At 47.6% G+C, this 13,228-nt stretch overlaps 1 protein-coding gene across 2 annotated transcripts in view; it reads right to left on the bottom strand.

Annotated features, from left to right (window-relative positions):
- Nucleotides 1–7,554: 7,554 nt before the first annotated feature.
- Nucleotides 7,555–13,228, bottom strand: part of ZEB1 (zinc finger E-box binding homeobox 1) — a 98,450-nt gene continuing 92,776 nt past the window's right edge. For both annotated transcript variants that reach the window (XM_066585632.1, XM_066585633.1), the window contains exon 9: nt 7,555–9,931. In XM_066585632.1, coding sequence (XP_066441729.1) covers nt 9,384–9,931 — 548 coding nt within the window. In that variant the 3' untranslated portion in view covers nt 7,555–9,383. The remainder of the gene's footprint in view (nt 9,932–13,228) is intronic.

Here is a 13,228-nt window from a genome sequence, read left to right as displayed (position 1 = left end):
ATAAAACTGAAAAGGAGGAGACACAGATTAGATATTAGCCAGTGAGGGGATCAATGAGTGAAACAGGTTACAACAGGAGGTGGGGAGTTCTCCTTCAATGGAAGTGTTCAAACAAATGCTGGACAAATATTTATCTGGGATGATTTAGTGAATCCTGCATTGAGCAGGGGGTCGGACCCGCTGACCCTCTCTGGTGGACCATTCCAGCTTTACCATTCAATGGTACAGTTGGAAGGGTCCTCCGGGGTCATCGGGTCCTCTATCTAGATTCTATAGGCATCCATATATTCAATGACATGATTTCAGGGTGACCATTTCTGAAAAAATATTGAAATAATATTAAATATGAAAGAAATTAAATTCTTTGTTTTTAGGCAAAAGTGCATCAAATTAGGATGCAGGAATATGAGGTTGTAAAAAAAAAAAAAAAAGTTGTAACCCTAATGTGCAGCCATTTATGACCCCCCTGGCTCAGCCAGTTGCCTTCTCAATCTTCTGCATATTCTGACACAGTGCTGTGTATACGGTCAGGCCTATTTATGCCGGATGTGCTCTTCGCTGGGGGTTATACTTCTGGTCGGCCGTTAGACCGTTTCTTGTAAGATATTGGTAATAAACCACTGATCAGTAGAAGGTAGATCAGCGGCGCTCAGCCTTCCTTCCTAGTCGAGCAGCTCACAGACCCTTCACCTAATGTAGAGTAATCAATGGCGTCCCGGTCACGAACACCATTTATAATTTAGCAGGCCGGCAATCAATAACGCTGGCGTACACAAAACTGTAAATAATGGCGCACAGCGGCCGCGGCTTGTTGCCTTTTGACAAGTAGCTTCATTTTCTGCTGGAGTCCGCACAAAATCTAATCAAAGAAAATCCGTTCTGTGATACAGATCTGCGGCGCGGGAATACAGCTTTATGTCAGATCCGGCCATATTTTATTCCTTGCCGAAGGTAAAAAGGATGATTTAGTGGTAATAGACTGCCGGCAGCGGGGCCGTATATACATCAGCCAGTGTGCGGCTGTGCTGCAGGGGGCGCCGCTCAGGCATCTGCATAGGATAAGAGGGCATCCTGCCATCCAGCGCTTCTGTAACCCCCCATTCTCTCTGCAGCATTTGACAGCAAAACCACCAGTACCACCCCTCCTCAGTACGCTGCGCCGAGTCGGCTCTGCTCACTCCGGTTTCTCCATCTACCTCTCGTTCCATGTATTGTTCACCGGCTCTACATCTCATCTTGCTGTTGGGGTTCCTCGGGGTTTGCTCCTCTTTTCCATTGGCCCCTACTGGACAACCTAGCAGCAGATTTGGCCTTCAGCGCCATCGCTAATGAAAGACCATTTACTTCTTTCTGCCATCACCCCTTCAGCACTGCAGAACCCCCGTGATTGTCCGCTGGCGTGGGCGGTTGTAGAACGGGCACACGAGCACGAAGCGATCCAAGAAGGCGGCCTGGTCTGATGAATCACATTTTCTCTCTCATGTGGACAGCTGGGTGCAATTACATCACTAAACTCTCCGCTCCACAGTCCATCCTCAATGCAGCAGTCATCTTTCCGCCCAGTCACTGTACCGATGCCCCAGCCCTGTGCCAGTCACTGTACCAATGCCCCAGCCCTGTGCCAGTCACTGTACCAATGCCCCCACTCTGTGCCAGTCACTGTACCAATGCCCCCACTCTGTGCCAGTCACTGTACCAATGCCCCCACTCTGTGCCAGTCTTTACACCAATGTCATCACCCTGTGCCAGTCTTTACACCAATGCCATCACCCTGTGCCAGTCACTACACCGATGCCTCCACTCTGTGCCAGTCACTGTACCAATGCCTTAACCCTGTGGTAATCACTACACCGATGCCTTAACCCTGTGGTAATCACTACACCGATGCCTCCACCCTGTGCCAGTCACTACACCAATGTCTCCACCCTATTCCAGTCACTACACCGATGTCTCCCCCCTGGGCTATTTACTGCACCGATACCTCCCCATGCCAGTCACTACACTGATGCCTTCCCTCTGTGCTAGTCAGTGTACCAATGCCTCCACCCTGTGCCAGTCACTACACAGATACCTCCCCCTGTGCCAATCACTACGATGCCTCCACACTGTACCAGTCACTACGGCAATGTCTCCCCCTGTGCTATTCACTACACTGATGCCTCCACCCTATACTAGTCACTACCCCGATGTCTTCCCCTGTGCTATTTACTGCACCGATGCCTCCTCATGCCAGCTACTACACAGATACCTCCCCCTGTGCCAGTCACTAGACTGCTGTCTCCACCCTGTGTCAGTCACTGGACACATGCCCCCACCTGTGCCAGTCACTACTCCGATGTCTCCCCCGTGCCATTCACTGCAAAGATGCCTTCCCGTGCCAATCACTACACCAATGTCTCCCCCTGTGCTATTTACTGCACCGATGCCTTTCTGTGCCAGTCACTGTACTAATACCTCCACCCTGTGCCAATCACTACACCGATGGTTCCCCTCTGTGCAAGTCAGTGTACCAATGCCTCCACCCTGTGCCAATAATTACACTGATGCCTTCACACTGTGCCAGTCACTACACCGATGCCTCCCCTCTGTGCCAATCACTACCCCGATGCCTCCCCTCTGTGCCAATCACTACCCCAATGCCATCACCCTGTACCAGTCACTACATCGATAACTCCACTGTGCCAGTCACTACACTGATGCCTCCACCTGTGCAATTCACTGTACCAATGCCTGTACCCTGTGCCAATCACTACACTGATACCTCTACTCTGTGCCACTCACTGTACTGATGCCTTCACCCTGTGCGAATCACTACAATGATGCCTCCACACTGTACCAGTCACTACTTCGATGTTTCCCCCCCGTGCCATTCACTACACTGATGCCTCAACCCTTTACCAGTCATTACCACGGTGTCTCCCCCCTGTGCTATTCACTGCACCGATGCCTCCCCGTGCCAATCACTACACCAGTGCCCTCACCCTATACCAGTCACCACACAGATGTCTCCCCCCGTGCTATTCACTGCACTGATGCCTCCCCGTGCCAGTCACTACACTGATGTCTGCCCCCAGCGCCATTCACTGCACAGATGGCTCCCCTGCCAGTCACTAGACTGATGCCTCCACCTGTGCCAGTCATTCTACCAATGCATCTACCCTGTGCAAATCACACTGATTTCTCCCCTCTGTGCCAGTGTACCAATGCCTTCACCCTGTGACAATTACACCGATTCTCCATGTGCCATTCACTACACAGATGCCTGCACCTGAGCCAGTCACTGTACCATTGCCTTCACTCTGTGCCAATCACTACACTGATGCCTCCACCCTGTACCAGTAACTACACCTATGTCACCACCCTGTGCCATTCACTGCAACGATTTCTCCACCCTGTGCCATTCACTGCAACGATTTCTCCACCCTGTGCCAGTCACTGCAGATGCCTCCCCATGCCAGTCACTACACTGATGCCTCCACCTGTGCCAGTCACTGTAGCAATGCCTTCACCCTGTGTCCATCACTACACCAATGCTCCAACATGCACCAGTCAATGCACCATTGCCTCTACCTCATGCCAGTCACAACACTGCTTGCCCGTCCACCATAGAATTTATACCCAGCCCTCACATCCATAAAGCTCTTCCCAGTGCTGCACCACCCTATATCTCCTAATAATTCCATCTACCACCCTACCTGTGTTCTGTTAATTACCTCAGACTAACATTTTCCATAATTTGAACTTCTCATTTTGAAGACTTCTACCGAGCTGCACCAGTTCTCTGGAATACGCTATCCGGGTTATCACCAATAGCCACAGTTTTAAGTGAGCCCAGTCACATCCCCATATCTAACTGTCTTCTACATTCCCCTTGAGGACCCTACCCCCCCCCCCCCCATCCCATGCACCTTAGTTATATTTATGGTAACGTAGAACTTATAAAGAGAAAAGATAGAGCCGTTGGTGACAAATGCTATAAAGTTGGGTAGGTAATTACTGGTGGTATAAGATGGGCTACACATTATGGCATCAGATGTATGCCTATGTCACAAAAGGAGGAAAGGCAACATAAATAAGGAACAGAGAATCTCTGATGCTATTAGGTCAACGAGATTAGTGGATATTAATCACCAGAAAATATATAATGAGAAAAACAATGAGAGAATGAATCTACCCTGAATGGCCCCTTTATTAGAGCCCCCGGCCCTCTCCCTCCTCCCTATGTGGTAATTCTCCCCGTGACCCCGGAGTGCGGCATAAAATCACGTGACAAGTTTTCCGTGGTTCAGTTTCAGTGTGAATCCACATTAGATGGAAAACCCAGCGATCGGAGTGACTTCCAACGAGGCCGGTCATCAGTGCTAGACTAGCCGGGGTCTCACTGCCAACCATGGGGGAAGAATTTCATTGAGGTCTAAATAAACTGGACAAAGTGATGCCCAATTTCATTTAGCTAAATTGGATGGGTGTCATTTTATAGGCTCGACCCATCGGAGGGCGTTACACCCACACGGGGAGCGGCAGGCATCTCTTGAGTTACGATGTAGGAGCAGAACAACTCAATGAGCTACAGCTGTCGGAGCACCACAAGGAAGAAGGTGCCAGAAGAGCACAGACTCCAGTCCCTGCACCCCACTATGTTCAGGGGTTCCCCAGCTGCCTGCTCTTCAGTAGGTTGAGGGGGTGAGAATTCAGTGAGAAGCAGGTAGACCCCCTTTTCAGCTAATATACCCACCTCTTCCACAAGCCGCTCCAGACTTCTCCGATGGGTCTTCCAGAGTCGGCATGGTACATGCTGTGTCACATGACTGGCGCTGGCCCAGGCCAGGGATCGGCTAGCTCTGGGCATGTGTTTCACATCTACCCCATGCCTGTGCTGACCCCAGAAGGCAGAAAAGTCTGGAGCGGCTTGGGGGCGCTGTGCAAGGGGGAGTAAAAGAGGGGGCAGAAGGGGTGGGATTAATAATGATGGGGGCAGAAGAGGTGGCATTACCTACAGGGTCAGAAAGAGTGGAATTATTTATTATAGGAGGGCATTAGTTGTTACAGGGACAGAAGAGGTGACATTATTACCTACGGAGATAAGCAGAATTAAGTATGGGGTCAGGAAAAGAGTCATCATTGATTTAATAATGGGGGCAGAAAAAGCAGCTGCGTTACCTATGGGGCAGTTTACCAGCAGGGGCAGAAAACGGGCATTTTTAATGTGTGGAGGGCACTAAAAAAAACAGCCCTTACTGCACGGGACCCAAGTACCATCTGGGGTACTATGGATTGTGTGGGGAGGGCAATGGAAAAGCAAGGAGCCAACTATTTCTGTGTCAAATTCTGCAGAAACAATGTGACGGTCTGGAGCTGGGGACTATCTAGAGATATACTATTACGATGAAGGGGACATTAGTGAATACCATTACCGTGGAAAGATACAGAGGGCGTGGCTTAGCATAAAGTTGTGTGCGCCACAATATCACTCCATCACCTTGCTCTAGGATTTGGTGGGGGGGCGCAGGAAAAGGCGCACCCGCTGTGATGGACTGCTCCCTACAAGCCTTAATCCGGCCCTGGTTATAGGTGACCAGCCACAACGATGGTGCAGCTCACATATGGGTTTTGCATCAATTTCAATGGGACACATCGCACAGAGCCACACGATGCAGTAACCGTCCCGTCGAAATCAATTGGCGAGGCATTCCGAGGAACGCGAAAAGATAAAACCTGCTGCGATTTGTTTTTCCGCAGTGCAGTGAGTGAAAACATCGCTCATGTGTACGACTCCATTCAAGAGTCTTGCAACGCACAAAACTCGTGAGATTCTCGGCCATGTGAGACCGGTTTAAGGGTGCATTGACGGGTGGGTTTTACGCACAAGTTCCGCCTGCGTGCGATATGGACGTCATTCACACGTCATTAACACGATTCAATCTTTTTATTCACACAAGCGATTTTTCTCCGAGACAGAAGAATCTTCACACATCTTTTTTAATGAATTTCGCTTACGCCCCGCCCATTACTACTTATCGCAATAAAAAAAAAAAATTGCTTTGCGCTCGCATGTAAATGTGAGTTTCACGCACGGCGATGATATATGTTTGCTACTGAGAAAACATCAGATTCTCCCTAAAAACACTTCACAATCGCTGACAGAAATTGCAAGTTTAAGAGCGCGATACGAGTTTCTTGGACGGATATCGCTGGCGCCCGTGTGCAGATGGAAACTAGTACCCTCCCACAAGATATCAGGGCTTGACCGGACGCTCCATGTAGACCTTGTTGGCACGGAATGCTTTAACGATGCGGCCAATCAGAACCCTAAGGTTATGCGGAGGTTGAAGTACTTCCATGCGTCCCGCTCCACCTGAGCTATAGAGCAGACCTACGGGTGTATATATAATATGTATACAGGCGGTCATTCCCGGTATATTTAGTACAAAATGTTCAGTATTTTACTATTTCAAAAGGGAAAAAAAAAAAAAAAGCTTTCCTCTGGACCGCCCTTTACTCCGCCAAGTTTCATGTAGTTTTTTATTAATAACACTTTTATTTCAGTTCCCATGGGGGTTTTGAACTTGCAGTCGTTGCTCAGAGTATAATGCAATACTATAGAACTGCATTGTACTGCATTCTGAATCATTCATGGCAGCCCTGGGGGCCTTCAGATTACCCCAGGTTGTCATGACAACTGAACAGCACTCACCAGTCGCACGCACTGTGGCGGGGTGCCATTTGGGACCCCCGAACAATGATCAGGGCATCTCAGAACGGACAGCAGCATCTGAAAAAAAGCTTAACGGCCGTGATCAGCATTCACACTGATGGTGGCGGTCGTCAGCTGACACCTACCGCTTATGGAGTGGGATTGGCTCTGGAAACCACGCCATCCACACCGGATACATGTACGGCGCTAGTTGGGGGAAGAGATCAAACTGGATCAATGTTCAGTACTTGTAAATATCTACTGTGTATTGTAGATGACCAATGTACAGGGAGGGGGAAAGACTTCTGCTCCTCGGCCAAATCGGCAAGGACTGAAAGATTCTCACATTAAGGCCAGTTTAACGCGGGTGAGAGCAATACCAGGCTGTGATTCGCAGGCCAAAATCGCGCTTGCCAGCCTGCAATCTCCCCATGGATGTGAGGCATTTTAGTATCAAGTAGCGACCCTTCGTCTCCCATGGTTTAAAATGGGGACACCTAGCATGCAGTTCGATGCTGCCGCCAGCCCCACTGAAGATAGTTGGGGATGCGACACGAGGGCGCGGCCAAAGAGAAATGCCGCGGGGCAAAAAAAAAAAAAAAATGTAAAAATCACTTGTGCGTATGACTCCATCTACAAGAATGAGGTTTATAATTGTGCATCTCGCAACGCACAGATCTCATGCGAGGCTCTCAACCGCGTGATACATTAGTTGTACATCAGGAACATAACAGACGTCTGCGATACCAGCATACTCCCAGCGTTGGCGCTCTACCCGGACGCGCCCCCCGGCTTGTACACCACCGACCTTACAGAACGACTCGCACCTCCTCACCCAACAAAGACCACAAAGACGGGCAACTTGTTGATGTATTTTATTGTGAGAGAGGGAGCTTGGTAAAAAACTAGAAAATGACTATGATATTACAATGAACATAAAAAGGTATGTTTCATTTGCTTTTTTTTCCCTGCCAAAACATACAAAATAAAAAAAAAACAAAAAAACACAAAAAAACACACACATGAATACAAGAAACTAATTGGCACAAAATAATGTTAAACTTTGTTCCCACTTCCCAACACTGTTTGGTAAAAGTCATCTAATTTGGCTGCTAAGGACAAATAATTGTGGTGTTTAACGTTAATCTGAAATCGTCGGCGTCGGGCCGCGAGTCTCACAGTGAACTTCAAAAAAAAAAAAAAAAAAAAAAGTTTGCTTTACATCTCAAAATCCAGCTAACGGTTAACGAGGACCTGATTGCGAGTGTAAAATCTAATACATTCCCGTCTTAAAATGACCTGTTCTACAGTCCAAGGCAAGTATAAAGGTTAAACATAACACTGCGGAAATCAAATCTCAATGCGAGAGAACCGTTTTGGTGGCTCTACTTTAAATCTTATCAACTTTCCAAAAATTTCATACTAAAATATATTATTGTATTAATACAAACTACAGTTTTATACACTAGACTGTGTAATAAATAAAGAAATATAAAAATAAGACACATAAATATAAAAAGTTTTCTAAAACTAAAAAGGTCGGGGTCAGTAAGAAGGTATTAATACTGCCGGGTTCGAGGACATACAGTACACAAAACAAAAACAAACAAAAAAAAAAAGTCGCACAGACCTAAAACTAAATAAAATAAAAAAAAAAAACACAACTTAAAAAATAATACTGATAGGTAATTTTTAGCCAACACCATTAATAAACGAGGTCTATAATAGTTAGCATTTTGGAGCAAATATTGGCAATTTGGTTTCTCTTAATTCCACGGGTCAAAGCCGCGTTCAGGGAGGAAAAAGAGATAAGAGAGAGATAAGAGACTGGAAATAGAATACGGATTTAAAAAGTTGGTTGGCTTTTGCTACATAGAAGAGATAGAAGACCAATACTACAAATGCTAGTGATTACAGACCACCATTAAATCAAGGCCAAGCCTCTAAAATACTGACAATGGCACTGACAGCCCCGAAAGTCTTGCATAAGGCCAAGAGAAGATCCTTCATATCGGTACACGTGAACACTGATGGTTGCAGATAGGAGCTTCCTGCCGGCCGTCTCCCCCTCTTACTTCCAACGCCGCTGTCTTCTTAAGGCTAAAAAATATGCTGTAAATTATATTTTTCTTCTTCTTCTTCAAACTATATTATCCATAAAAGTCTACCGCGCCGGACGGACAAGGTAGCATTTAAAATCTGACTTATTTGTAAAGGAATTTCTGTAGTGCAGTTATACTCACATTTCTTTCTAAAATAAAATACTGAAGCGGATTTTAGTAGAATACTTAAAAACTAAAAAAAAAAAAAAAGATAAAAATTTCTCCCAAATGTACAAACTAACCAACACAATAATAAAAAGGTAATACTGATAAAATAAATGTATCCAGATGCGAATATGATGAGCAGGATGAGCGGCTTCCGTGGAGCCCGATGCCACTTCGGAGTCTGATATACTGGACTTTGCATGTAACAAACGCATTTCATATTTTTTTTTTGTTTTTTTTTTTAAATTGCTGTGAAAAATTTCTAAGTTTGAGATTCAGGCACACCTGGATTAGTTTAACACAGTAGTGAATAGAAATCACAGTATACACACTACTGCGTTCCAGAGAAAGCATGTATAATATAGAAGAAAACTTCATTAGAGCGTCAAAAGGACTTTCCGGTAGTGGAGCGCGAAGAGCGGCTACGGCTGCGCAGCCTCGTCTTCTGACACCTGATTTTCTGCAGCTTCTGGTTGGGAATCCTTTCCTTCCTCTACACATTCGTCATCTTTCGAGGTTCCTTCCGATGGTCCTGCCTCAGCCTCCATCGCTGGCTCCTCTAGCTCATGCATCACAACACTTTCTCCTTCGTCCTGTCCATCGTCCGTGTCCTTCTCCTCCTCGTCCTTCTCCTCCTCGTCCTCCTTCTCGCTGTCGTCTTCCCGTATGATGCTCTCCCGTTCGTCAGAGTCTATCTGAGACGGAGAGGCTTGGGAGTCGCCGTGTTCGTTGCTGAGGGTCTCCTGTAAGATCTCTTCGTGCTCCGCGCCGTCGCGTTCCTCTGCCTCCTTCTTGCAGTAAGAGTAGCGATGGTTCATGTGTTGGGAGTAGGAACCGGAGTGGGAGAATCGCTTGCCGCACTTGTCACATTGGTAGGGCTTCTCTCCAGAATGGAGGCGCATGTGTTCGATCAGATGGTGTTTGTGTTTGAAGGCCTTGGTGCAGATCCCACACTCGTGCGGCCGCTTCCCTGCAAACATTGAATGAAGAGAAGGATGAAATGTAACGGCATGACGATATAAAAACGACAGACGAGGGCGGCCTGTAATCATTACTACATGCATCCCAACTGGCCGGCAGATAACGAGGAGATATAGCCAGATAGCGCCTCAGGTTGTCATTCAGTGGAAAACGACACTATTCTAATCCTCCAATGCAAGGGGGAGAGCTGCAGAGATAATTGGGGTCTCTCAGAAGAGAGTGATCCCAAAGAAATAGAATGCAAAGAAAAGCTATCAGCAAACAAGAATATTTTCTGCGCTCACAAAATAGTGCGCATCCACAAATAGTAATCTGTCAAGAAAAATGCATAGGAGTTACACTTACTGGGGAGGAGGGGGGTATGATGACCATGAGCCCCCTCCTTGAAGTGATGTCTCCAAGTAGATGTTTCCACACGTATACGAGATGAAACAATAACACCTTTTATTCTCAGACTTCAGTAAAATAATGGGCAACGCGTTGAGAAAGGTGCCTGTGCGCACTGAAACGCGTTGCCCATTATTTTACTGAAGTCTGAGAATAAAAGGTGTTATTGTTTCATCTCGTATACGTGTGGAAACATCTACTTGGAGACATCACTTCAAGGAGGGGGCTCATGGTCATCATACCCCCCTCCTCCCCAGTAAGTGTAACTCCTATGCATTTTTCTTGACAGATTACTATTTGTGGATGCGCACTATTTTGTGAGCGCAGAAAATATTCTTGTTTGCTGATAGCTTTTCTTTGCATTCAACTGGCCGGCAGGGCGCTCACAATGTGCCCAGGGCCGCTCGTGCCAATATTGTGATCTGCGATCATGTACGACAACATTGCACCCACATGATTTAGCCTGTGACCAGGGTTCAAATCTCAGATGCATTTGGCCAAACTCAATGTTCTAAGTTCAATGGTTGAATTCCAAGATGGCGGACTCAGCGGATAGCATGAAAGTGTGTTCCTGGGGGGTGAAATTGCAGCCAAGTTTGCTGCTGGTAGCAGCCATGTTTTTACTATCACCTGACCACAGTAACCAATCACCATGCACGATACATTTCTTCTAGTTTCAACCTTTGATCGCAAATCACTTGAACTTAGTTTTGCAAATCTTAGATCAACAAGTGTTGGTATGAAATACGTAACTTCTCCATTTCTGCACCAAACACTGACAGAGAAATAAATTGTGACGATTACTAAACGGCTTGAGAATGGCGCTCTAGATAAAAGGTACGGTTTATTTCGTGGGAAGCGGCAGATCTCGCGCATTCTCATTATACTACGGAGTTCAGTGAACAAATTACATTTCATTAATCATTTCTTCTAGAAACGTGAGCCGGCGCCGCGTTATACCGTAGCTAGGTGCTCAGCGCTCATCTCGTTATAATGGGAGGAGGAGCGATCCCGACGAGACGCAGAAGCAGTCAGCGACTAGAAGCGTGAGCCAGCGGCGAGTTATACCGCAGCCAGGTGCTCAGCGCTCGTCTACTTCTGATGGGAGGAGGAGCGATCCCGACGAGACGCAGAAGCCATCAGCAGCTAGAAACGTGAGCGGTCGCGGTGTTATACCGCAGCCAGGTGCTCAGCGCTCGTCTACTTCTGATGGGAGGAGGAGCGATCCCGACGAGACGCAGAAGCCATCAGCAGCTAGAAACGTGAGCGGTCGCGGTGTTATACCACAGCCAGGTGCTCAGTGCTCGTCTCATTATAACAGGAGTGGCGGCGATCCCAACGAGACGCAGAAACAGTCAGCGACTAGAAACGTGAGCCGGCGTGGCGTTATACCGCAGCCTGGTCCTCAGCGCTAGTCTAGTTCTGATGGGAGGAGGAGCGATCCAGACGAGACACAGAAGACATCAGCGACTAGAAACGTGAGCAATCGTGGCGTTATACCGCAGCCAGGTGCTCAGCGCTCGTCTCGTTTTAATGGGAGGAGGAGCGATCCGGACGAGACGCAGAAGCAGTCAGCGACTAGAAGCGTGAGCCAGCGGCGAGTTATACCGCAGCCAGGTGCTCAGCGCTCGTCTCGTTTTAATGGGAGGAGGAGCGATCCGGACGAGACGCAGAAGCAGTCAGCGACTAGAAGCGTGAGCCAGCGGCGAGTTATACCGCAGCCAGGTGCTCAGCGCTCGTCTAGTTCTGATGGGAGGAGGAGTGATCCCGACGAGACACAGAAGCAGTCAGCGACTAGAAACGTGAGCCAGCTGGGTGTTATACCGCAGCCCGGTCCTCAGCGCTTCTCTAGTTCTGATGGGAGGAGGAGCGATCCTGACGAGACGCAGAAACCGTCAGCGACTTTGTTGTAAATTAAATCAAGAAACATTAACATTTTGCTATATTACTGGGCGCTTCTGGTAGTAAACCACTGATCTGGTCATCAATAGTTGATCAGTTGGGTCCATCTTTTTAGTTCTCTGCTGATGTCACCTTTATTCATTAAAGCGGTTGTTCGGTTGAAAACTATTGATGGCCGTTCCTTAGGATAAGTCATTTCTTGTAGATCAGTGGGAGTCTGCCACCTAGGACCACCACTGATGAGCCATTTTCTGCAGGAAGCAGACAGCTCCGTTCCCACTGCAGTGGTCCAACTGGGTATTGCAGGCCAAATCCCCACTGAAGCAAATAGGCAATTTTCCTGTATTACTAAGCTTGGCCACAGCAATGAGAACGGAGCTGTCCACCAACCCAGAGATCATGCAGGATCCCGGGGGCAGACGCCCGCTGAGGGCAGGCCATCCATCATTTAGAACCGGACAACCCCTTTAAGTAAATAGGATTGAGCAAAAACAATTATTTTATTAGTTACGCTAAAAGACCCTCCACTCCGTGACGCACTAACCTGGCGGAGAAGCACATCAGCAGCGGATCGCCAGTTCCAGTCTCTATTTGCTGCGTTACCCATGCTGCTGGTTGGTTATTCCGCATTGGGTCATTATATTTGGCTTTGCTAGATCTAGTTTCGCTTGGAGGACGGATACTACGTAGCAGGAGGCAGGATTTGTTCTTGTAGTGACTGTGTGTCTACAGGGGGCCGCCGTCACCATCACATGCCGGACGTTTACCATTTACATGCTTGCGTCCCCGGGGCAGTGAGCTCCGCTCAGCTCCGCTTTGGGGGTCCAAGCAGAGGAGACTGATTTGCGGGAAAAACTTAATGACAAACCCCTTTAATGGTATAAAGTGCTAGAAGCCCGGCTATCCAACCCCAACCCTGGGCATCATCTGTGGGGCAGAATGACCGGAACTGGCAGCCAAACTTCTGAAACTGTGAAGGAAAACAAGGAGGTGTTTT

The sequence above is a fragment of the Eleutherodactylus coqui genome, chromosome 12, assembly GCF_035609145.1.
Source record: "Eleutherodactylus coqui strain aEleCoq1 chromosome 12, aEleCoq1.hap1, whole genome shotgun sequence".
NCBI lineage: Eukaryota > Metazoa > Chordata > Amphibia > Anura > Eleutherodactylidae > Eleutherodactylus > Eleutherodactylus coqui.
This window is presented reverse-complemented; position numbering and strand designations above follow the sequence as displayed.